Here is a 26783-nt window from a genome sequence, read left to right as displayed (position 1 = left end):
ATATAGTCATGGTCGCATGTTTACAACAGTATTAATGATTTTGGTTTTCTTCACATTTAGTTATAATTGTCATCTATTAAGTGACTGAAATTTGAATAAAATTTCTGTTAACATTTTTAAAAACGAAGAATTTTGTAATAAGTGTTTTGTAGCATCTTCTGCTTGTATGCTTTATTGGAGTCTAAAAAATGTGGTTACTGTTTCTGTTCAGGTTATTTTACTAGAATGTATCATGGATTCACCATTGTTTATCAATGATTAGTGACTAATGTGAAATCCAGTCATATTTTATATTTTTTGTGGCTTGGCAGGGACATGGTATAAAAGCAGTAGAGTAAGGAGAGAAGAGTTAATTTTGTATGTAGAAGTGGTAATTGAGTTATACCAGGACTTTAATTTCATAAATACATGATTTTGTGTAAAACACTTTCTGGTCTGTTTTACTTTCATTAATTTTCATTATTGTCAGTTTTTGCTCTTCGGCTGTTAACTTTATTGTGACATAGACTACAGCACAAGTTATGTCCTTTTCATAGTTTAAGATTTCCTTTGTGTTATCTGTTGGCTCTGCATTGCTGTTATAAGATGTTATCAACCAATAAGATGCTTCCTACTGTAATAAATATTGCATCACAAGATCTTTTCATGTGATTAAATTCAAATCACACTGACTAATATCTAAGTCAGACCAAATTCTTCCAAAGCATATAGTGAGATATTCTGAAATCTAAAGTTTGATTCTTTAGAATTTTTTGTTAAATTTTTAGTAAAAAATTTGGTTAGCTACTTGAGGTTTTTTATGTATATATCTTACAAGTTGCTAAATGCACCAAAACCCTATACATTCCTGTGATTGCTTGAATTATTTCAGTAAATCTAGGCCTCAGTATATTGATAAAGATGAGGCTCTGATAAATTGGAGATAAAAATCTTGAGGTTTTTTGTTTTTTTTTTAAATCTGAGCTTAGATAAGTCAAGGTTACAAATGATAGGCAGTACATTGTTTGCCGTTTCTGTTCAGTGTTCTGTACTGGGCTCCACAACTCAAAAGAGGAAAGTAGTGATAAAGATACAAAAGACTAGATGTCTCTGGTCTAGAAACTTTATAAATAAAAATAATTAAAGTGTAGATTCATTTACCTCAAGAACACTTATTCATTCCTCTATCAAATGAAGTCATTAAATTTGAAAGTATTTGAAAGTAACCCAGTATTTTAAATAATTGCACATTGACCAAATTCATCCAGCTCAGCTTTGCTCAGGGAGTTTCAGAGTGGGACAAAAAGCATTTAAAATTGGATAATAGGCACTGGAGCAATAGCACAGCGAGTAGGGCATTTGCCTTGCACATGGTCTACCCAGGTTCGATTCCCAGCATCCCATATGGTCGCCTGAGCGACCAAGGGTGATTGCTGAGTGCAGAGCCAAGAGTAACCCCTGGGCATCGCCAGGTATGACCCAAAAAAGCAAAAATAAATAAATAAATAAAATTGGGTAATCTCTGTCCTTTCCAACATCTGCTTCCTTGTTCAATCTTAAAATGCTTTTTCCCATTTTGCATTGTTATGTTAGTTTCATCACTTGGCTTGTATTAAAATTAAATGCCTAGGGGCTGGAGCAATAGCACAGCGGGTAGGGCGTTTGCTTTGCACGCAGCCGACCTGGGTTCGATTCCCAGATACCATATGGTCCCCTGAGCAGTGCCAGGAATAACCCCTGTGCATCGCCAAGTGTGACCCCCCCAAAAGAAGATTTAATGCCTAGAAGGTAGTTTATTTCTGTTATCCATACCTTTATCGTTTGTATAATATAAATTATTCACAAGTAGAAATTTTTTCCTTGTATTTTTTGGATAGTGCTGAGTCTTGGGCTGGAGCACAGTGGGTAGGGTGGTTGCCTTGCATGCAGCCAACCTGGGTTCGATTCTTCCGTCCCTCTCGGAGAGCCCCGCAAGCTACCAAGAGTATCCAGCCTGCACAGCTGAGCCTGGCAAGCTCCCCGTGGTGTATTCAATATGCCAAAAACAGTAACAACAAGTCTCACAATGGAGGCGTTCCTGATGCCTGCTCGAGCAAATCCATGAACAACGGGAGGACAGTGCTACAGTGCTGAGTCTAACACCTGACTCTATACTCAGGGATCACACCTGATCATGCTGGGTAATGGCGATTACACTCAGGTCACATGCAAAGCAAGCGCTCTACCCTCTGTACTGTATATCTACCCTCTAACAAGTTGAATTTTAAGTGGAGTAGTTTTATAGTCTTCATGTAATTGCTTACACAGTTCTTTCAGGCATTTCTTTTTTTTTTTTTTTTAAGTTTTGAACTCAATGTTTGAAATATAGTATGAGACTGCTAAACATAATTTGATTGCACTGTTTCTATTTGCTGTTTTTATTTTCACATGAATGGTTTTTGATATGTTGGTTGTTTGAATCTTATTCTTTGGTTCATTTTAGTGCTGTAATCAGGGTTGGAGCAATAGCACAGTAGTAGGGTGTTTGCCTTGTGCGCAGCCAACCTGACCGAGCCAGGTTCGATTCCTCCACCCTCTCTTGGAGTGCCCTGCAAGCTACCAAGAGTATCTCGCCCGCACGGCAAAGCCTGGCAAGCTACCTGTGACGTATTCAATACGCCAAACACAGTAACAACAAGTCTCACGATGGAGACATTACTGGGCCTGCTCGAGCAAATCGATGAAGAACGGGAGGGCAGTGCAGTGCAGTGCAGTGCAGTGCAGTCAGTGCTGTATATCAAAAAGAAGTTATAATACTTATTCTTCCATTATGATTAAAACCTTATTTGTAGCATTCAGTGATAGAACCAATATCTGCTTGCTTATTTATTTTTCAGCTTTTTTTAAATTTAAAAATAATGGGCAGCTACTTTTAAAAATTATTTTACTCTCCATCTTGCCTTTTTTACTTTTGTTACCAAATTTCAGATATGATAGGCAGAAGTTTGTTAATATATTAAAACATTTTTAAAAATTTTAAAGCTTCTTCTCTCGATGTCCAGAATGTTGTGGAAGCTTAATTTTGCTACTGATCATTTACTATGCGGTACTTTCATCTCTTGTTTCATCTCTTGCTCTGTAAAACTATTCAAAATCATTTTGTTTGAATTCCAGATTTATAAGTTAAGTTGGCAAATATACAGTTCAGCATGAAAAGTTAATATTTATATGGATATTGTGAGTGAATGTTTTATCTTTCATTGGTTTAATGATAATGCTTGAATTGTTTCTTAACCATTCTCAGCCAGCTTTTTGCAACTTAAATTGAATTTTTAGATTTGTACCAATTTTATACCTAAGCTTAAAAGCATCATACCTATCTTTTAACTGTATTTATGCTTTCTGAAGATACTGAAAACTGGCATTGAATATGGTAGAATATATTTTAGTTCATTGATTATATGTGAACTTGTAATATTTAGGTGAGATTTAGTTAGCATGGAGTGATTTGAAAGCTCAAAATTGTATTTTTCTTAATTTTCTGAGTTGGTTTAAAACTATGCGAAACTGAAATATCTTTTCTTACACTAAAAGAATTGCAGTTTGATAATACTGCTACCATATCTTAAGAATAGATGATGAAACATGATATCTTTGTTAAAGAAAACCCCTCAATTTTAAGTAAGTGTCAGGGAATGGATACCAATGATACTTCTTGTTTTTAAAAAAATTTAAAATATTGATATAATTTGGCAGTAAATTTTAGAATGGGTCTTGTTGAATTTTATTAGTCAGAGATTTACATAGGGAAATTGTCTCCAGATTTGGAAAAGAGAGGTAACTCTTTTTTAGGTTTGAAAATTGTCACAAAGACTGGTTATAATCACTGAGATGAGACATAAGAGATACATAGTCTAGTCTATAATTTCTAGGCCTTTTTGCACTTAATTCTGATATTTAATGGAAAGAATATGATGGTAGAAGGTGATTGAGACACTTTGATTTTTTATTTGTTCTTCAAGTAAAGAAAATAAGTGAGAAAATTATGCATTCAAGGTTTCAAACTAAGCATTTTCTGAACATGACACTATTTCAAATATTATTATGCATTTATGCAGTTCCCCAATAATTTTCTTAGGACTGGATTTAGGATTTTTTTTTTTAAATAAATTCACAGCTAATTTATTTTCCCTTCTCTCTTTAAAGGAACCTCGGTAAAAATGGCTTATCTAACAGTAGCATCTTATTGGATAAGTGTCCACCTCCAAGACCACCATCTTCACCATATCCTCCTTTGCCAAAGGACAAATTGAATCCACCTACACCTAGTATTTATGTGAGTTTAAATTGAGTAACTAGAAATTAAAAATCAAACCAGCATTTACATCTGTTTGATTTTTGTAAAAAGTCTGCTTTAAATCAGGATGAATGCCCTTTAGAAGCTTAAAATTATTGGTCACTGGAATACTTTAGGAATATGTGTGTGTGTGTGTGTGTGTGTGTGTGTGTGTGTGTGTGTGTGTGTGTGTAAAAATTATTGGTCACTGGCATCTGCACTTGTTTGTTCATTGCAGCACTCTTTACAATAGCCAGAAACTGGAAGAAACCTGAATGCCCAAGAACAGATGACTGGTTAAAGAAACTTTGGTACATCTACACAATGGAGTACTATGTAGCTCTTAGAAAAGATGAAGTCATGAAATTTACATACAAGTGGTACAATATGGAAAGTATCATGCTAAGCGAAATGAGTCAGAAAGAGAGGGATAGACATAGAAAGATTGCATTCATCTGGGGGATATAAAGTAACAAAGTATGAGATTAATACCCAAGAATAGCTGAGATCAGCACCAGGAGGATTACTCCATAACTTAGAGGCCAGCCGGGTATCCTAGAGGAAAGGGCTGTTCAGATAGAGAAGGGAGCACCAAATAAAGGATGTTTGGAGGATCCTCCCAGGAGGGGAGATGCATGTCGAAAGTAGACTATGGACTGAACATGTTTGCCACTCAATGCCTCTTTTGCAGACCACAACACCCAAAAGGAGAGAGAGAACACAGGGGATTGCCCTGCCACAGAGACAGGGGGGATGGGGGGATGGGGGTGGGAGGGATATTATCCATGGTGGTGGAAAATGGGCACTGGTGGAGGGATGGGTATCTGATCATTGTATAATTGAAACCAAAGCACAAAAAATTGTAAATCTACAACTTTAAAAAAAATAAAATAAAATAAAGGGAAAAAAAAAAGAAAAAAAAAATTAATATGGAGAATTCTGTTTTCCTTGATGTATTTTAATGGATTTAGATCTAATGTAGAGTTTTAAAATCCATTTTAAATTAATTTTTGTGTATAGTGTGAGATCATGGCCTGTATCATTTTTCTCACTTGTGGTTAACCAGTGTTTCACACATAATTTATTGAAGAGATTTTACTTTTTCCACTTTATACTCTTTACTCTTTTGTTGTAAATAAATTGTTCATGTAACTGAAGGTTTAAAAAAAAAAAAAAAAAATATTGGTCACTGGAATACTTTAGGAATATGTGTGTGTGTGTGTGTGTGTGTGTGTAATTATGTATACATACCAATTATAGATACCTGATACAAGAAATGGATTCGAGTTCAGTCAGAGCTACTCTTGTTTCTCCCACTCCACTTCCTTCTATCCCACTATTACTATTGCAAATGAAAAGTAATTTCTATAAAGTTTGCCTTGAGATTTCACCCTGTTTTGCCCTCTTGGGGCCAAATTTTATCATTAGCCCTTGAAACAGTGTTTATTGATCCTTTAATTTGTGTTGGAAACTAATGTATCTTCTACTGGTCATAGAAATTTGTATAATCAACCCATATAACACAAATAGTAGGCTTTTGGACTATATGGGTTGATTATACAAATTTCTCTCTCTGTGACTAGCTCTTTTACTTACTGTTCTCAGGGCTTGCCAATGTTGTAGCTTGTAATAGTACCTTCTTTTTTCTCTCCCCTTTTTTTTTTAGGCCCTGTGATTTACAATACAGCTAATGGTAGCGTTACAGGCATATGGTTTTGCAGTACCACATCCACCACCACTAGGATGGTGGCATACCTCTGTCTCAAGATGTCCTCTTGTCCTTTTCTTATCCCTTCAGAACACAACTTACAGTCCAATTCTCAGGAGGACCTAAGTAATTTTTGAAACTAAATAATTATTTTTACCATGTGGGTTTGGTTTTTTTTTTTTTTTTTTTTTTTTTTTTTTTTTTTTTTTTTTTGCTTTTTGGGTCACACCTGGTGATGCACAGGGGCCACTCCTGGCTCTGCACTCAGGAGTCACTCCTGGCAGTGCTCAGGGGACCATATGGGATGCTGGGAATCGAACCCGGGTCGGCTGTGTGCAAGGCAAACGTCCTACCCGCTGTGCTATCTCTCCAGCCCTACCATGTGTTTTTCAAGATAAGATATGAAGAGAACAATTACGATCAAAAGATGTAGTGATGAAATGCTGTAAAAGCATAGTAGACTTAAATAACGGCATATAAGGTGCATTATTTACATGTGTAGAAGGTTGGTTTTTACAAAATCTAATTATTCATTTTAATTTTACAGTTGGAAAATAAACGTGATGCTTTCTTTCCTCCATTACATCAATTTTGTACAAATCCAAACAACCCTGTTACAGTAATACGTGGCCTTGCTGGAGCTCTTAAATTGGGTAAGCTTTATTTTAAATATTTTTAAAAATTCTTTGATTTTAAGGCCACACCTGATGGTGCTGGGAGCTAGTCTTAGCTCAGTGTTTGGGAATCATTTCTGGTTGTGCTTGGAGGTGATGTGGTATGAGGAATGTAACCTGACAGAGCCTCCTGCATTAAAAGCATGTGCTCAGCCTGTCTTTTTGGCCCCAAGTTGAGTAAGCTTTAAATCGGAAAGTGGAAGTGTTTGTGTCTCTTAAAACACGTAGAAGAAACATTTTTTCTTTCTTTTTACGTATGAATATATATATATATATATATTCATTGTTTCTTGCTCTGTGTATGCATAGTCACCTTAATCTATAATCTGAAAATAAAATGATGATGTTTGTTTTACTGGTGGCTTTTTAATTTCACTTTTATTTCTGATTATGTAATTACCATGATTTAGGTTGGGGCTGGAGCAATAGCACAGCGGTAGGGCGTTTGCCTTGCACACACCCAGCCTGGCTGAGCCGGGTTCGATTCCTCCGCCCCTCTCGGATAGCCTGGCAAGCTACCGAGAGTATTCAATATGCCAAACACAGTAACAAGAAGTCTCACAATGGAGACGTTACTGGGCCCGCTCGAACAAATCGATTTAGGTTGAATAATAGAAGAAATATTTAACATAAAATGTAAGCAAAATTTGCTACTACCAATAATTATTATGGCTTCTATTCCCATAACTGAAATAAATAGGAAACTTTAGTCCCTGGCCCCTTAATTTTACTTCTGTTGATAGATGATTATGCCCAGGGCTTTAATAATGTTGTGCAAACCTGGCATGATACACAGGGTATTTGGAGGCCCTGGTTGATTCACTACAACCCATGAGAAATTGTATAGAATTTCTTAAAACACTTTAAAATTATTAATGTATATATAGCTCTTATTTGTTATATATATTTTTTTTTATTTATGAAGACCTGGGACTTTTCTCCACCAAAACTTTGGTGGAAGCTAACAATGAACATATGGTAGAAGTGAGGACACAGTTGTTGCAGCCAGCAGATGAAAACTGGGATCCCACTGGAACAAAGAAAATCTGGTATTGTGAAAGTAATCGATCTCATACCACAATTGCTAAATACGCACAGTACCAGGCCTCCTCCTTCCAGGAATCATTGAGAGTGAGTATTTGCTTCCTTAAGATTTAGTTTGCAGCTATTTTATCTTTAACTCTAAAAGGAGCACACTACTCTTTTTTTTTTTTAATTGAATCACTGTGAAATATAGTTACAAAGCTTTCATGATTAAGTTTCAGTCATACAGTGATCGTACACTCATCTTCCATCAGTGTGCATTTTCCACTACCAATGTCCCCAGGATCCCTCCTGCCACCCACCACCCGACCCCTACATCTTGCTGCTATGGCAGACAATTTCCTTCTTACTCTCTCTTTACTTTGGGGCATTATGGTTTACAATACAGATACTGAGAGGCCGTCATGTTTGGTCCTTCATCTGCTTTCAGTACACATCTGCATCCCAAGCAATCCCACCAACCCTCACTAACTTAGTGATCCCTTCTCCATCCCAACTGCCTTCTTCCCCTGGCTCATGAGGCAGGCATCCAACCAACGAGCAATCTTCCTGGCCCTTGTGTCTACTGTCCTTGGGTGTCAGTCTCCTATTATTGTATATCTACAAATGAGTGCAGTCCTTCTATATCTGTCCCTCTCTTTCTGACTCATTTCACTTAGCATGATACACTCCATGTTCTTCCACTTACAAGCAAATTTCCTGACTTCATCTTTCCTAATAGCTGCATAATATTCCACTGTGTAGATGTACCATGGTTTCTTCAACCAGCCGTCTGTTTTCGGGCACTCGGGTTGTTTCTCTGGCTATTGTGAACAGTGCTGCAATGAACATACAGGTGCAGATGTCCCTTCTACTGTGCTTTTTTGCACCCCCGGGATATATTCCCAGAAGTGGTATTGCTGGATCATGGAAGCTCAGTTTCTAGTTTTTTGAGGAATGTCCATATCATTTTCCAGAAGGGCTGTTCCATTTGGCATTCCCACCAACAGTGAGAGTCCTATTCTCCCCACATCCATACCAGCACTGGTTGTTTTTGTCTTTTGATGGAGCACACTACTCTTATAAAAATCACATCTCATACGTATATAAAATGAAAGTACTTTTGAAGTCATTCTTCACTGAAGCCTAAGCAAACATAAGCCTAAGCAAACATACAGGTTTATGAAAGTAAATAATTGTTACTGTGGAGCTGACATGTCTCCCTCATCTCTGGAATATTTCTATGTGGGTATGCTTAACCTCCCCATGTACTTTTTTTTTATTGTATTATTCTTTGTGAAGGCTGTCCTGGTTTTTATGTAATGTGGCTGTTGAAGAAATTTTATTTATAAAAGGGACTTACAGAAACTGAGTTTCAAAACATAACACCATCAGTCTAGATATGAACTTTCAAGTTCTATAATGGGAAGGACCAGCCATTGCAGAATATTAAACTGAATTGCTTTCCCTTATTCTGTGTAGGAAGAAAATGAAAAAAGAAGTCACCATAAAGACCACTCAGATAGTGAATCTACTTCATCAGATAAGTAAGCCACTCTTAATGTCCACTTGACATTATTATTTAAAAGGCATGATTGTAATATTATCTTTCTTGTTTTAAGTTCTGGAAGGAGAAGGAAAGGACCTTTTAAGACCATAAAGTTTGGGACCAACATTGACCTGTCTGATGACAAGAAGTAAGTCTTCGTAGTAGCAATTCTGTGCACTAATAGAGTGAGGTATTGTTTGCGTGATTATGAGCTGTCTGCAGTTTCCTTTTCTGTTTTATTCCATGTTATTTTTCTATGTTGATAGTAATTTTATTTTTCCTAGGTTTTGCTATTGTTTCTTCCTCCTAAAACACTTTTATAAAAGATTTTCAGCAATACCATGACTGTTTGCTAATTATATAATCATTCAATTATATCTTGTAACATTCATTTACTTTGGTCAAATTTTTTGTTGGTTTTGTTTTTGGTTATTGCACCACCCAGAAGGTGATCAGGACTTAACCCGAGGTGTATGTTCAGGCATCACTTCTGGCAAGGCTTCGACCATACCAGTGCCAGGAATCGAACCTGGGCTGGCCACCTGCCACACAAGCACCCTACCCACTGAATTATCAGAGTTCCTTACTTTGGTCAATTTTTATGTTTTTTATTAGAAAGAGATTTTTTTTCTGCAAAATATAAGCATTCCGGTGTTTCAGTGTGAAAGTAAGCTATTTATAGGTTTAATTGTTTTTCTTCTGGTTTACTACAAAGGTTTTGAAGAATGGTTAATTTCACAAATTTTTCTAGCAGTATTTCACTCTTGATCTATTGTTTTTATTGCAGATGGAAATTGCAGCTACATGAGCTGACTAAACTTCCTGCTTTTGTGCGGGTTGTATCAGCAGGAAATCTTCTAAGTCATGTTGGTCATACCATATTGGGCATGAACACAGTTCAACTATATATGAAAGTTCCAGGAAGCAGAACACCAGGTAACTTTTTCGATTTTGGGGCTAGCCCAAGTGATGCTCAGGTTTTACTCCTGGCTCTGCACTCAGGAATTACTCCTGGCAGTGTTTGGGGGACCATATGAAATGCTGGGGAGCAAAGCCAGGTTGGCTTCTTGCAAGGCAAATACCCTACCCACTGTACTATTGCTCTAGCTCCTTTGTTCTAATGTTTTGGGGTACTAGCTGCCAAACACCAAACTGTTTGCCACAGTATCTGCACCATTTTAATGTTCCTGCTAGCAGTGTACAATGACTATTGATTACACACACACACATACACTTTGATTGTGTGTGTGTGTGTGTGTGTGTGTGTGTGTGTGTGTGTGTGGTTGAAATTAATGGCATTGTGCATGCTACCGCTGAACCACATACCACATCTCTAGAGTTAAAATTTCTCTAGTCCTCACCAACACTTGATCTCCTCCCTTTTGTTTTTCCTGTCCCTGCCCCCTTTTAATAACTGAATTCTGTTGTGTCTGGTTCATAAGTATCTGTTCCTTTACTATAGTGCTGTGCTAATGTTTGATCTTTACTATAATGTGACAGTCGAAGAGATAAGATTCTCTTTCTTGAGTTCATTGTTGGTTGTTGTGGATTTGTCTTTCTTTTTTTGTAACTTTGCACACAGTTTTTGCAAAGAGTATATTCCATGTAATGTGCAGGCAGTTAGCCTTACTTCACAACGTACCACAAGTACTGATATATTAAAAAAAAAAAAAAGACAAAAAATAACAGAAAGAACTAACTTTTCAGGTCTTTGCAAATATCCTGTTTTGTCTCCAGCATCTGTACACTTAGCTGGCTGCTCACGGGATTACTTAACCATTAACTCCTTGCTTGCAAGGAGTGTATGAATTGCCCTTTTTTTTCTGACCTTACATCCTGCCTTGTGTATAATATATAATATACACACAAGTACATTTTAGGCTCTATAATATACACACAAGCTTTCCAATCCTTATTGCCCCAGTAACTCTCTACCCCTGTTTTCCTCCAAGGCCTTTGTGTATATTTTGTTTTTCTTCACCCCCCTCTGTTTTTGTTGGGCAGAGCAAAACTTTGCAAACTTTGTTAAGTTTCTCGGTGTTTTGGGATAACCTCCTCCACCGGACCAATTGCCCCTTATAGACTCGAACTGAAAGGAAAAGCTCCTATGGAAAACAGTATTCTTTGGGAATAAGATCCTGTATGTCCCTCTTGAATGAGTAAGACTCACACCAGGAACAAGATTGCAATAGAAATATTGGGTATTTCTGGAAAGTTCCCCACAATTCCTGATCTGCCATCTTTATTTGAAACTCAGACTACTTCTGCTGATGTCCTAATACCTCTTTTGAGAAATTAAGATACAAGAAAAGGTTCTGGTAGCTATCAGTGATAGCTGATATGTATTATTTTCTGTGTAATAGACAGAATGACTCTTGAAGCAGTCATTATTTTCTTGATCCTCAGAACAATTTGACTTAATTTTCTAATCCTACATATAAAGAAATTGAGTCATAAAGGTTTAGCAATTTATTTGTATGATGGCTAAACCAAGGATCCTAGCAACAAAACTTAAGCTCCTATTTTTATTCATTTTTTTCTTTAAATAGGGGACATACTTAGCTGTACTCTGGACGCCTGGGATTATTCCCAAATATTCTATGCCTGTGGGTGGGGGTGTGGGCTTATCATTTCGCTGTTGGGCCCAGTGGTGTGATCTCAGGACCCAACACACACCCAGTGGTGCTTGGGTCCTGAGATCATACCATTAGGAATAGGGCTATTCCTAGTGTTGTGACGAGGGAAGATAGAGGATCTGCAGTGCCAGGGATCATCAAGCTGAATGCCTCATATATGCTAGGTGTGTACTTTGCTGCTTTCACTATTCTCTGGAACTTAATATCTTCACCCTTCTTAGAACACTCTTGCTGAAAAAAGTTAGGAGTTAAAAAGCGTGGCTCTAAAATAGGAATTTTAAGGGATCAGAGATTATAGGATAGCAGATAGGGCACTTAACCTGTGTGTCCAACCTATGTTCAATCCTTGCATCCCCATGTGGTCCCCCAAACCCAGCAAGAGTAAGCCCTGAACATAGCCACGAATGGTCTAAAACAAAACAAATATGTAATAAGACTTTGATAAAAGATGCTATAAACATTAGTGCCACTAGAACATACTCTGTTGAACATTTTTTAAGGTTTCCTTTCCAAACACTTTTTTCTATTGATGATGGTATGCTGATTTTCCTTTTCACATTTCAGGTCATCAAGAAAATAACAACTTCTGTTCAGTGAACATTAATATTGGTCCAGGTGACTGTGAATGGTTTGTTGTTCCTGAAGGTTACTGGGGTGTTCTGAATGACTTCTGTGAAAAGTAGGTTTCAAATTTTTTTCTTTAAATATAATTATTCAGAAACAGTAAACAGCCTGTGATACTGGATATCCCAATGCATATACTCAAGTTTACTGAACTGTTCATGAGAAAATTCTTTTTTAAAATGATGGTCCCAAACTTCTTATTTTGTATCATTGACAATATTTTAAGAAGTTATCCATGAAACGTCTTCATACACTAATAGTAGTCTTGACTTTAGGGAATAGAAAGGATGTAAAAGATAGAATAAGTTATTTAGTTAGGTTGTTTTTTTTCCTGAATTTGGTTAGTTTTTATAGTACATAAATAGTAGTTCGTTGGGAAGATATTTATTCCAAGAGGAATTTACTGTAAAAGAACTGATTACTCTTGAGATAAAGTTCTAAATCTCTAAAATGGCTTATAAATTCCCACAACTCTTGTCACTAATACCTTTTCAATTGTTTTCTGCTTTTTTTTCTCTTTTTTTTCCTGCATTCACCATGCTATGACAAAATCGCCTTCTCCCAGTTTTTTAAGGTTTCTATATCAAAAGATATATAAGTATATTTATTTTATATATATTATTTTTTATTTATTTTTTAAGGGAAAATTGCTATGAGAGGGAAACTGGGGACATTGGTAGAGGGAAGTGGACACTGGTAAAAGAATTGTTTTGGAATACTGTACACCCCTAACTTTGTAGCTTTGTAGTTCAATTTTTTAGATTGTTGCTATGAGGTAGAATAAAAAGCTTTAGGTGTTTTTGTTTTAAAGTAAGGCTAGTAGTGTGTTCTGTAGAATGTTTCCTAAGTAGGGACTGGGGAGTACAGTACAGTACAGTACAGAGGTAGGAGGCAGAGGGTATAGAAAGAAAGGGAAAAAAAACAGTAGGGGCTGGAGCGATAGTACTGCAGATAGGGCATTTTCCTTGCATATGTCTGACTAGGGTTCAGTCCCTAGCACCCCATATGGTCTCACAAGCCTTCCATGAGCGTGCCCTGAGCACCTCTGGGTGGGGCCCCCCACCCCAAAAAAAAAAGTTTCCAAAGTATGGTGGTGGTGGTTGCAGTGATTTGTACATTTTTGACAATTTTTTTCAACTGAATTGTTTAGTCACCTAGTTGATCAAAACTTATAAAGGAACAATCTATCTCCTTTTCCTGCTTAGGAAACCCAAAACAATAGTAGAAACCATTTGTTTTCTGCTTTTCTTCAGAAATAGAAATTGCTAGTATATTTCTGTTCATGTATTCAAAAGGCTTGATATCAACTCCATATTTACCTCTCAGAGATTTTCACAGATACTCTAGGAAGAAGGGTTTGGTTCAATTAGGTTTGAGTGAAGTGAAATTAAAAGTTAATATATATATAACAGTTTTGGATTTTGTTAATCTTTGAAAAATCAACTTTAAATATCAATACTAAACTTTGAGTAAGCCATTCAGTATTAACTGAAGTGAATCTATTTTTAAAACTTTTGACATTATCTTCCGGTCCTATGAGGAGCTTATTGAAGTACTTGATCCATTTCCAACATTTTTCTTATTTCAGAAATAATTTGAATTTTCTAATGGGTTCTTGGTGGCCCAACCTTGAAGATCTTTATGAAGCGAATGTTCCAGTATATAGGTTTATTCAGCGACCTGGAGATTTGGTCTGGATAAATGCAGGAACTGTTCACTGGGTTCAGGCTATTGGCTGGTGCAACAACATTGCTTGGAATGTTGGTCCTCTTACAGGTATTTTGAAGAATATGCTTTGCTTAAAATGTTTAGTAAAGGTTGCCTCTGAATTGTCAGTTCTTTTTTATCTTGGAATGTAACTCAAGATTGGAAGAAGTAAACTGAGTAAACATTGTAAAATTAAATCAGCAAATGGGAATCTCAGACCATAGATCTCAGCAAGTAATAACTAAATATATATGTGTACAAGATAAACTTTTAAAATAATTTTTAGAGAGTAAAGAAGACCGTTCATGAGAAGAAGCAAAGTAGAATCTCGATTCATTCTTTCAGATTTTTACTTTATCTTATATGTCTTCTGAGTAGAACCTGACTCGTGCAACTTTGGGCAAGTTATATAACTTTCTCTCTGGGCCTCAATTTCTTCTTCTATGTAATGGGAATAATAGTATAATGGTGAAGATTAAATTAGATGGCACAAAAAAAAAATCAAGCACTGTCCTCCCATTGTTCATCGAATTGCTCGAGCGAGCCCATTTTGAGACTTGTTACTGTGTTTGGCATATTGAATATGTCACGGGTAGCTTGCCAGGCTTTGCCATATGAGCAAAGATACTCTCGGTAGCTTGCCAGGCTCTCCTAGAGGGGCAGAGGAATCAAACCTGGCTCGGCTGGGTTGGCTGCCTGGAAGGCAAATGCCCTACCACTGTGCTAGCGCTCCATCCCAAATGAGATGACATATTTTTAAATAACATGGCGCAATGGGTGGCACATATTCTACTCTTTATGTGTCACTAATATAACTGCAATTATTTTTGCAATCTTTTGAGGTTTCATAGTTGGTGTATGTTATCACCTGAGAGGTTGATAATGGTTATATTTTAGTACCTTGTATTACTTTATAACCGTTTTATTTTTTTCCTAGCCTGCCAATATAAATTGGCAGTGGAACGGTACGAATGGAACAAATTGCAAAGTGTGAAGTCAATAGTACCCATGGTTCATCTTTCCTGGAATATGGCACGAAATATCAAGGTCTCAGATCCAAAGCTTTTTGAAATGATTAAGTAAGTGCATATAAGAGTGCTGTAGTCCTTCTTTTGAGGGGGAGTGTTAACTGTTAAATACTTCTCCCACATCCCCTATACAGAATTGTTTGCATAAAAACAAAATGTTTCAGAAATCTAGGAAAGTAATACAAGAATTCCATGTTGAAAGTGTTTTTCCCTTTACTGTGGTACTAAGGAACAAAGGTATAAATGATTCCATTAGGTTCACAAACCTCTTGCTTCTCCACTACACTCTGAACCACCAAATTCCTAGGATAGCTTTAGTTTCTGTATTTAAAAAAAGTGCCCTTAGTGTCAGAGGGAGAGAATATCATCACAGAGTAATTGTTGTCACAGAGAAATTCGCATTCATTATAGGGTTTGGCTAAAATGTCAGTAGTTGTTATTGTTTTTAATTAAATTGTCTTATAATTGTCCCTTAGCTCCTTTAAATACCTAGTAGAAATTGTTTGAATACATATATTCTAGTACGCTTATGTATTTCACAAGCTTTTTTGTAAACTATTTTGAAGCAACATTTTCACACAGTGCAGTAGAGCTGTGTTTTCTTAAACTGAGTTTTCTATCATTATTACTCCATATGATGAAAGAAATTCTGCAAAGAAATGTGGGAAATGATGGTTTAGAATAAAGTTCCACAAGTCTTTTTAATTTTTGAAGACATATAACTGTTGATGTGTTTTGTGAGGGCTTGAAATAATTTAAGTGATTTCAGATATTGAGAATTTTATTTGAACAAAATTTGTGTCACCAAAGTAATGTGCCTTTGAATTATTTTATGATCTGTTGCACAATTTTCCTCTAGTCCTAGGTAGAGAAGAAGTATAATAAAAAACCCAAATGTAGCAAGTAATACACAAAATCTTTAAAAATTGGATCTGAGATATCATCTTACATAAATATAATTGTTTGGGGTGATTCATTTATCCATTTATTGTTATATAGATTGGTACTTTGTTCTGGATATTCTGGATAGCAAATTTAGGCTTGCCTTTGGCAAGAGACTTGACGGGTACCTCAAGTAACTGAAGATATTTAGTAAGATGACAGTATTCAGAAACTAATTCAAATCACCTCAGAGTAAATGGAACAGTATAGAGCTCATTTATATAGCAGAAATTTATATAGACTGCATTTTTCTCATTATATTGGTATTGGTATTGGTAGATTAGAATTTTTATAATCGCAAAGTATCTTAAGTCATTCTGTCAGAACTCCCACTTAATGTAATAATGCGTTTTTGTGCATTACTATATGCTCAGTAACTTCTTAAACATCCCCATGATGTCACTCTTACTAGGTCATTTGTTAATAATGCCACTTGACAAATTAAGCACTATTCACACTATTCCATTTGTACCTTTCAACTTCCCAAGATGACAGTGTAAGAATCCAGAAAAAGAGTTGGCTGGGGCTTCTGGGAGTACAGGAAGGTGGGGGGAGGTAGCCCATCCCAACCCCGAGAAAGCTTGGAAATTTCAATCATAAAACCCATATACCCAAATTTTCAGTAGATTGATATCTCCGTGAAGTCTATCCTGAGACAATGGAGTCTGGCCAGGAGCAATGAGGTGATTTTTCTTCACATTAGCTAGCAAACAAGTGTGTATTTTAACTTTTGTTGCTAAAAATTTTTTTTAGATTTTTATCTTAGCAAAAAGGCCTTCTCTCCAGTCTACTTTCAGTGCCTCTCAACCCCTGTCTCTTCTGACCCACTGAGTCTTCATTGCCCCTTGCCATAGATGTCTTTCTTTGCTTATACAGGTGGTATTTGTATTCCTCCACTAAAATGTACATTTCATGAAAACCAAGACTTCACCTCTTTTATTTGGCTTCTGTTTTCCCAGTGTATGAAGCCTTTTTAATAATGATCAAATTTGCTTATTAGACCACTTGATCGATTGTAGAATAGAGAATAGAGTATTTAAACACGCAAGTTGTTGTTGTAGTTCAGATAGGAGACTGGTTTGGGGGTAAAATAACTGTATTCAGTGATTGAGTGGTGGAGGAGAGAGGAAAGTGCTGCTGGAGCTTTGGTTTGGACCAAACCGTAGGATATTTGTCCTTGATGAATCTAGGGATAAAGAAAAAGAGAAAAGTTCGGTTTTAGAAAGTCTTAGATTTAAATACCAGTATGGTAAGCTGTAGAAAGTTAATTTCCAAATACACATTTTTTTTCTCTACTTCCTTTTACTCTACCAAGTAATAATTCTAAAAATTCTAATAGTTTACCAGTCAGTAAGTCAGTAATTGAAAGTAATTTCCAAAATTTTCAGTTGTATCAAGTCCATTGAAAAACACTTCCTGTAAACTTTTTCTTGTCTTATTATTTTGTCATTTTTTACCATATTATAAAAGCACAGTTTTATTCCAGTTTTTAAATAATCCATTTTATGTGTACATTGTTAATGCTGTTTTTACTTTCTCTCTGCTTTTTGTTTATGCATGATCATTACCTGTTACTTGCCTTTAAAATTTTTTCTAAATATTGAGTATGCTACTTGTTTTAATCTTCAAGTATATTTTCACATCTATTTCCTATGTGATGTTCTCTCACAAGTAATCACTCCAGGCAGATTCTTGAAAGTCAGAGAATTCCTTGCTTCTCTAGTTCCTGAAATAATTTCAGGTCCTGTTTTTAACATGCCTTTATAAAAACAGCATCTAGGAGCCAGAGTGTTACTACAGCAGGTGGGGCACTTGCCTTGCACACTACCTACCCAGGTTCGATATCCAGTACCCATATCATCCCTCAAGCCAGCCAGGAGTGATTCCTGAGCACAGCATTAGAAGTAAGCCCTGAGTATCACTGGGTGTGGCAAAAATATATGCATAATAAAACATCTTTTTTTCTTTTTTATAACATTGAATTCTTAATTGCCTTAGGGTAAATTTATTAAAATTAAGTTACCGAGAGTATCTCGCCTGCACAGCATAGCCTGGCAAGCTCCCCATGACATATTCAATTCCTCTGTCCCTCTCGGAGAGCCCGGCAAGCTACCAAGAGTATCCTGCCCACATGGTAGAGCTACCCGTGGCATATTTGATATGCCAAAACACAATGACAAGTCTCACAATGTCCTGCCCACATGGCAGAGCTACCCGTGGCATATTTGATATGCCAAAACACAATGACAAGTCTCACAATGTCCTGCTCGAGCAAGTCTATGAACAACAGGAGGACACTGATAGTGACAGTGAAGCAAAACTGAAATTTTGAGACACAAACCCTCATAACCAAATTTTAAAGGTGCCTGTCAACATGACAGGCTGGGGCTGAGATGGACGTGGTAGTGGTGGGAGGTGGGAGGTGGGAGGTGGGAGGAGTAGGAGAGGGTATCCGGGAACACCAGTGGAGGGAAGTTGACACTCAAGGCAGGATTGATGATGGGACAGTGTATGTCAAAAACCCAATTATGAGTGACTTTGTAATTCACAATACTTTAATAAAATAAAACTGAGGGGGGTAAAATTAAACAAAACTGAAGTGAAGAGGAAATAACAACCCTAATATTTCCCCCTTTCTTACTGATAATTAGGGCTGGAGCAATAGCACAGAGGGTAGGGCGTTTGCCTTACACATGGTCAACCCGGGTTCAATTCCTCTGTCCCTCTCGGAGAGCCCGGCAAGCTACCAAGAGTATCCTGCCCACATGGCAGAGCTACCCGTGGCATATTTGATATGCCAAAAACAGTAACAAGTCTCACAGTGGAGACGTTACTGGTGCCCGCTCGAGCAAATTGATAAACAACAGGAGTACAGTGCTACTGATAAATAGTTTGCAGCTGTGGTTTTCAACCTTTTTATACCTCTGGATCAGTCATTGAAAACCAGTTGTTTATATTATTACTCAGTTTCAGGGGTATAGCTTAAATACATGTGTAGAATTCCAGTGCCCTCCCATTTTGCCCTTCCCTACCCACCCTAGTTTTCACTAAGTCTCAGAATTAGTTTTTGTTGTTCTTTGCCACTGCATTTGCTTTAGTTATTTTTATTTCACTTTATTTTTTTAATTAACCTGTACTGGTTTTTATAGAGGCTACACCAATTTAAATTCCTACCAACAGTGTGTCAGGGTTTTTTTCCCTCATCCTTGCCAAAATTGTTGTTTCCAGTCCTTTTTATCAAGGTCATTCTTGCCAGTGTGAATTTATCTCATTGTGGTTTTGATTTGCTCTTCCCTAATAATAAATGTTGTTGGGTTTTGTTTGTTTTGGTTTTGGGGCTACATCTAGCAGTGCTCACGGGTTACTCCTGCTTTTTGCCCTAGGGACCACTCCTGATGGGGCTCAAGGGACCATATTGGGTGCTAGGGATTGAACTAAGGTTAGCCTTTGATGTCAAACTTTTCAAACTTTTTTCACTTGTATACAAGTCTTTTTTCATTTTTAAATTCAGTTGCTTTTTTGAATAGCCCTGCTTTTTTACTTTTCTTTGTTTAAGCTCTTCAGTACAATCATTACTGGGGTTAATGAAATCAGAACTGATATCTGTTACATCTTGGATATTGTATCTGTATTTTTTTTCCTTTTTTCTTTTTGGGTCACACCTGGTGATGCACAGGAATTACTCCAGGCAATGCACAGGGGACCATATGGGATGCTGGGAATCGAAACCGGGTCGCCTGTGTGCAAGGCAAACACCCTACTTGCTGTGCTATCTCCAGCCTCTATATCTGTATTTTTTTCAAGGATCCTTTCCCTCTGCCTATTCAAGAATTGAACACGGGGCCTTATGTGTGCAGCATGTACATCCTAGCCCCTTCGTTTACTTTCTGTTCTTCTGCGCTAACCTTCCATTGAAGTGATGAAAATAATTTAGAGCTTTGATTCTTGACAAACAGTACTCATTATTTAGCATTTACTCTTTTATTTTTTTCATTCTTATTTAAAATATTTATTTTATTGATTCTCCATGAGATATAGATAGTTACAGGCTTTCATGTTTGAGTTACAATCACACAATGATCAAACACCCATCCCTCCACCAGTGCACATTCTCCACCACCAATATCCCCAGTATACCCCCACTTTCCCACCCCTCACCCCTGCCCGCCTGTATGGCAGACAATATTCCCCATACTCTCTCTCTACTTTTGGGCATTATGGTTTACAATGCAGATACTGAGAGGTTATCGTGCTTGTTCCTTTATCTACTTTTAGCACACATCTCCCATCCCGATCATTTTCTCCAACCATCATTTTCTTAGTGATTCCTTCTCTACTCCACCTGCCTTCTCCCCGCCCCCTCCTCATGAGGCAGGCTTCAAGATTAAATGATCTAATATTGTCAGCAGACCTGCTGAACATTAGTCTTTGTTTTTAAATATGATAATATTCGAGGAACTGAAAAGAAAGAGGATGAAGTCACAGATATTAGAACTGAGTCTTTTGGCTTTACAGTGTTAAATATTTTATGCTAAATAAAATTGGCAGATGTTGGTCACAATCAGTTTTTTTCTCCTCAATAGATACTGTCTTCTGAGAACTCTGAAGCAATGTCAGACGTTGAGGGAGGCTCTCGTTGCTGCAGGAAAAGAGATTATATGGCATGGACGAACAAAAGAAGAACCAGCTCATTACTGTAGCATTTGTGAAGTAAGTATTGTTACCCACAGTTGTTTCCTAAAGCCTCTTAACTCTCCAGCCTTGGTTTCGTCTTATTTTGGTGCCATGGGTCAGACATGCAGAGAATGTAACCTACCACTGAGCTGTATTCCTTTTTTTTTTTTTTCTTTTTGGGTCCGTCACAACCGGCAATGCACAGGGGTTACTCCTGGCTCTACACTCAGGAATTACTCCTAATTCTGCTTGGAGGACCATATGGGATGCTGGGAATCGAACCCGGGTTGGCTGCATGCGGGGCAAATGTCCTATCTGCTTTGCTATATTCCTAACTTGGTTTTTTGTTAGTTGCATATAACATTTATTCATACTTTGATGTAATACATTTGCTTGAAATAGACATTGTGTTAGATCTTGTTGCTTTTTTGTTACTTAGCTATTAAAATTTAGTCTATTATGCTATTTTGCTATGAATAAACTCAAAATATATGCTACATTCATTAGTCTGGTAGATACTTTACAGATAGTTATCAAGAAATTCAATCTTGAGATTTTAAATGAAGAAAAGTTAGGCATATGCAGTTGGATATAGTTTGTATGTTGCTCCAGACAAAGCAATGCCTCATCCTCTCGGATGCCATTCACAAAAAAATAATGTCTTCTGTGACAATTTTCATATTGTATTACCTGACTAAAGTAAGCCATCCTAAGATCTCGCTCCCTCCTCACCCTCTCCATCTCTCCTCCCACCCTAAATCTCTTACTAGTTGACTTGCCAGGCTCACTAAAAACAAAGCTCTTACAGCAGTTACACAAGATTCTGGCTAGGTGTTGTATTTCAGAAAAAAATAATGCATAATAATGTATGAGCTTTCTAGTAATGGAGAATAACATCCCACAATATTCTTTATATCATGTTTGAACCATAGCAGCTTATTAACTTTATGTAAGAAGAGTTATTCTAAAACCATACTGTATTCATCTGTATGTGAACACATACTTTCTGTTTGTGTATGTATTACTTAACCTGAACTTTAACACCCTGTCAGTTGTTAGTTTCCCAATCTGTACACTAGTCAGATTTAAACTTCGATTATGCTTTGCCAGTGGTGTGATCAACATTTAGTTCCCTTCAGACATTGCCTTTAGTGTGCATTATAACCTATGTCATTGGATTTGATTATAAATAAACCTGGTATATTAAAGATTCTTAAATACAGCCATTTTTTTGTCTTGAGTACTTGCTCTTACTAGAAACCACAGAATTCTTTATAAAGTAGAATTCTTTGGTTGTACTAAAGTAAAAATAAATTACAATAAATAAATGCTATATACTATACTATTTCTCTTGTGTGAAATAGGTGGAGGTTTTCGATCTGCTTTTTGTTACAAATGAGAGCATTTCTCGGAAGACCTACATAGTACATTGCCAAGATTGTGCTCGAAAAACAAGTGGAAACCTGGAAAATTTTGTGGTGCTAGAACAGTACAAAATGGAGGACCTGATGCAGGTCTATGACCAATTTACATTAGTAAGTGAAATCAACATGTGAGTACATGGTTAGTTGGCTAGGGAAGCAGCAATGTTGACTCTGCCACCTGATAAATAGGAGGTAATGAAATATTTAAATTTTCCTTTGGCCCATTAGATGACAAAATGTTTCTTTATCCCTTCTCTCATTTCCGAATACTACTATGAAATTAGCATGATTCATCTTCAATTCTGGATTAAAACCAGTCTACTTAGACTGGTTTAAATGGATGCCATCATGACATTTAAAAATCTTTGTTTTCAGAATATTGTTATATCCTTTGTCATTTAATCTCAGTTGTTTAGCTGTTTGTGCACATAGGTTATTAAGTGTCCACAAATTGAATTAGTAAGGATGTTCTTAGATATACTATTCTTAAAACTAATTTTATTTACTTAAAAATGTGTTTTTACTGGAAGTATTAACCTCATGTGAACATTGGATGGGGCTTAACTTCCTGGTATGTTATATAACCTTAAGAAATTGAAGTAAACTTGTAAACTGCACACAGCTTTAAATTTTTTTTTTAAATTTTTTAATTGAATTAGCTTGTGATACGCAGTTACAAAGCTGTTCACGATCCGGGTTTCAGTCATAAATGTTTCAGTACCCATCCTTGCACCAGTGTACATTACCCACCAGTATCCCCAGTTTCCCTCCTTCCACTCTCCCCAGCTTTAAATTTTAAATAGCAGATGCTTAGAAGAAAGCATTATACCCTAGAACATCAGTAATTTTTTTTAATATTTTATTGAATCACTGTGAGATAGTTACAAGCTTTCATGTTTAGGTTATAATCACACAATGATCAAACACACATCCCTCCACCAGTGCACACGCCCCACCACCAATCTCCCCGGTATATCCCCCCCTTTCCCACCCTCCCCCTGCCTCCATGGCAGACATGATTCCCCATAATCTCATACTTTTGGGCATTATGATTTGCAGTACAGACCCTGAGAGGTCATCATGTTTGGTCCTTTATCTACTTTCTACACACATCTCCCATGGCTAGAAACAATATAGCACTATAGCACTGTCCTCCCGTTCTTCATGGATTTGCTTGAGCGGGCACCAGTAATGTCTCCATTGTGAGATGTTACTGTTTTTGGCATATCGAATACACCACGGGGAGCTTGCCAGGCTCTTCCGTGTGGGTGGGATACTCTTGGTAGCTTGCTGGGCTTTCTTGCTGGAATCAAACCTGGGTCAGCCACGTGCAAGGCAAATGCCCTACCCGCTATGCAGTTGCCCAGAAACAATATATGCATAATACATGATTTATATAATCTATAATTTTTTTTCATGTATATATGTGATCAGAATTTTGCTGGGGGTTGTTGGTTTTTTGGGGGGTGTTTTTTGTTTGTTCTTTGTTTTTTTTGTTTTGCGTTTTTGGGTCACACTCGGAGATGCACAGAGGTTACTCCTGGCTCTGCACTCAGGAATTACTCCTGGCAGTGCTTGAGGGACCAAATGAGATGCTGGGAATTGAACCCGGCTCGGCTGCGTGCAAGGCAAATGCCCTTCACGCTGTGCTATTGCTCCAGCCCCTTTATTTTTAATTTACATCCTGATAATTTTACTTCAGTAGTCATAGAGATTGCTTGAAGAAGAAATTTAATTTGAAAAGTTATCAACGTGATAGATCATTGAGAGCTTTTAAATAATTGTAAATGAAATATGAAAAAAATGTGGATGTGTACTGGCTATTAATTTCAAACTCTTAATTAGTGAAACTGCCCAGATGGGAGAGATGTAAGAAAAGACATTGAACTTTCTTGAGAATTGTTATTTCTCTCTTTTTGGTCTTTGGGCTATACTCTGGTGCTCAAGGATCACTAATGGCAGGGATGGAGAACCACTATATGAGGTGCTAGGGATCGAACCCAGGTCCTCCATGTGCAAGGCAAGCAGCCAACCCACTATACTATCTCTCCTATCCTAAAGAATTGTTATTTTTTTCTAACTGCATAAGCATGCTATGTTTATAGTCAAACTAGGAAATGTTATTAACGTTTTTGTAAACAACATCATATACCTTTCATTTTCAGGCTCCTCCATTACCGTCTTCCTCATCTTGATATTGTTCATGGACATTAAATGAGACCTTTTCTGCTATTCAGGAAGTAACCCAATTCTACACCACCGGTTTTGTACCTATCTCGTAAGGCTGCTGGCTGAAAACTGTGTCTATGCAACCTTCAAGTGCGGAGTGTCAACCACTGGACAGGGGAGAACACTGCTCCTACTCCAGGACTTTCACAAAGCTCATCAGCTATAATTCAGAATATAAAATAATAATTTCCATGTTTTGTATATATCTGATAAAACTGGCAATGTCATACAGACTACTGACTTGAAGACTTTTATATTTCTCTATTTCTGGGCTGATGAATTGATTTTCATCTATCTTTTCCCCCTTCAGAATTTTCCTTGGAAAAAATACTAGCCTAGCTGGTCATTTCTTTGTAAGGTAGTTAGTAATTTTAAGTCTTTCTTTGGTCAACTTTTTTTTAATGTGAAAAGTTAGGTAAGGAACTTTTTTACTGCTTCTATGTTTTTCTGTCTTGTTTTGAAACCATGACGGTTATTACACTTTGGGTTCCTAAATAAAATGTTTTAAAAAAAATTAACAGCCAAGTCACAAAGATAATGGATTGCACATAGACTAAGGAATAAACTTCAGAATTGTGATTTTTGTTTCTAATCTTGATGTAAATTTACACTATTTATAAATACATATTTATTGCTTGAAAATATTTGTGAATGGAATGCTGTTATTTTTTCCAGATTTACCTGCCATTGAAATTTTAAGGAGTTCTGTAATTTCAAACACTACTCCTATTACATTTTCTATGTGTAAATAAAACTGCTTAGCATTGTACAGAAACTTTTATTAAAATTGTTTAATGTTTAAAGAATTTTCTATTGTTTGAGTTTTAAAGACTTTATGTACAGTGCCCAGTTTTTGTTCATATTTCAAATCTGATTATATATATTTTATATATACTTATGTATGTATATATAATATATATAGAAATCTGGATATATATGTATAAAGATTTAGAACTTAAATTTTTCTTGTTTTAAGTTTCACATCTATAGTAGATTTTTGAGGTGTCTACTGTAAAGTATTGCTTACAAAAGTATGATTATTTTTAAAGAAATATATATGGTATGTATCTTCAACACCTAAAATGTTCAGACTGGTTTATTGTTAAGTTGCCACTGCTCCAATGGTGGATAAACAATTGCTGCCAAAATGTAGTATAACAACAGGAAAAAAATACTGGTTCAACTTAAGACTTTAAAGGGGATGGGCTTAACAAATCCTATTCATCAATTCATAGCAATTTTTTTTTATGGAAAAAATGATTCAGGTGAAGGATTCTACTTTAGGATGCAAATAAATTAGAGACTTATTTTTTTAATATTAGGCAATTTTGACATCTCATGCTTTCCTGCTTACATGGCATGAATTGGGACGGGTAATCTGCATATTCATTACTTCAGCAGTAATATACACCAAGCCATAATAGTGTTAACATATCACTTATAATAGTCTTTCACTTCATAATGTACCTTGCATTTTCACATTTTCATTTTATTTCACACTTCTAAGATAGTCCCAGAAAGCTTTAGTGAAGCATAAGGGGAAATGCTGTTAGATGAAAAGAGAGTCTGATCCGATCTGGTGAGATGCCTTGTTGATTCAATTATTCAAGTACTCTTTAGATAGCTATGGAGTATGATGTCCAGAAAAATTTTAAAGACTTGTAAACAGAGGTACTTTACTGTATACTAGCAACAATTATCATTTCAGAGGCAAATAATTGCAAATCTTTTTAAAGTGTGCTTGACCAAGTGCTGCTTAAAAAGAACTCATGAAAAATATATTTGCAAATAAAAATGGAAGCCAACTAGGCCAGACACAAAGATTTAAAGAATGCCAAAGCTATGTCTACATGCTTTTTGGCCCATTCTAGTCCAACGATGTCTTGTTGTGGCTTTATTAGGTAATTTATTGTTAAGGTTAATAATAATAAAATAATAAAGGTTGTGTGACATTTAGTAGTAACTCAGCAGTTTTTCATCAGTATATATATAGTTGAAGAATATATATCAAGCACAATATTTGCAGGAGCAGAGAGATAGTGCAGGAGGCAAAGCATTTGCATTGCACTCAGCTGACAACAGTTTGATTCCCAGCTCCACATACTGTTCCCTGAACAAAGAGCCAACAATAAGCTCTGAGCACAGCCAGGTGTGTCCCCAAACCAAAACCAAACAAGAATTAGACTGTTTGAATGGGTAGAAAGTCCCCTACATGTGAACATTACTCAAAAATACAAGGAACAAATTAGACAAATATAGATTATCAATTTA

The 26783-nt window shown here is 36.5% G+C and overlaps 1 protein-coding gene across 4 annotated transcripts in view; it reads left to right on the top strand.

Moving 5' to 3' along the window:
• KDM6A (lysine demethylase 6A) overlaps window positions 1–25666 on the top strand; it is a 172716-nt gene extending 147050 nt beyond the window's left edge. For all 4 annotated transcript variants that reach the window (XM_056131063.1, XM_056131065.1, XM_056131062.1 and 1 more), the window contains 12 exons: window positions 4165–4294; window positions 6550–6655; window positions 7602–7807; window positions 9182–9246; window positions 9322–9396; window positions 10036–10184; window positions 12449–12563; window positions 14097–14284; window positions 15153–15294; window positions 20769–20895; window positions 22224–22394; window positions 24449–25666. In XM_056131063.1, the coding sequence (XP_055987038.1) occupies window positions 4165–4294; window positions 6550–6655; window positions 7602–7807; window positions 9182–9246; window positions 9322–9396; window positions 10036–10184; window positions 12449–12563; window positions 14097–14284; window positions 15153–15294; window positions 20769–20895; window positions 22224–22394; window positions 24449–24478 (1504 nt within the window). In that variant the 3' untranslated portion in view covers window positions 24479–25666. The remainder of the gene's footprint in view (window positions 1–4164; window positions 4295–6549; window positions 6656–7601; window positions 7808–9181; window positions 9247–9321; window positions 9397–10035; window positions 10185–12448; window positions 12564–14096; window positions 14285–15152; window positions 15295–20768; window positions 20896–22223; window positions 22395–24448) is intronic.
• Window positions 25667–26783: the final 1117 nt, after the last annotated feature.

Source organism: Sorex fumeus, unplaced genomic scaffold (assembly GCF_029834395.1).
Source record: "Sorex fumeus unplaced genomic scaffold, SorFum_2.1 ptg000086l, whole genome shotgun sequence".
Lineage (NCBI taxonomy): Eukaryota > Metazoa > Chordata > Mammalia > Eulipotyphla > Soricidae > Sorex > Sorex fumeus.
Note: the sequence above shows the minus strand (reverse complement) of the source record. Positions and strands in the feature narration are given on the sequence as shown.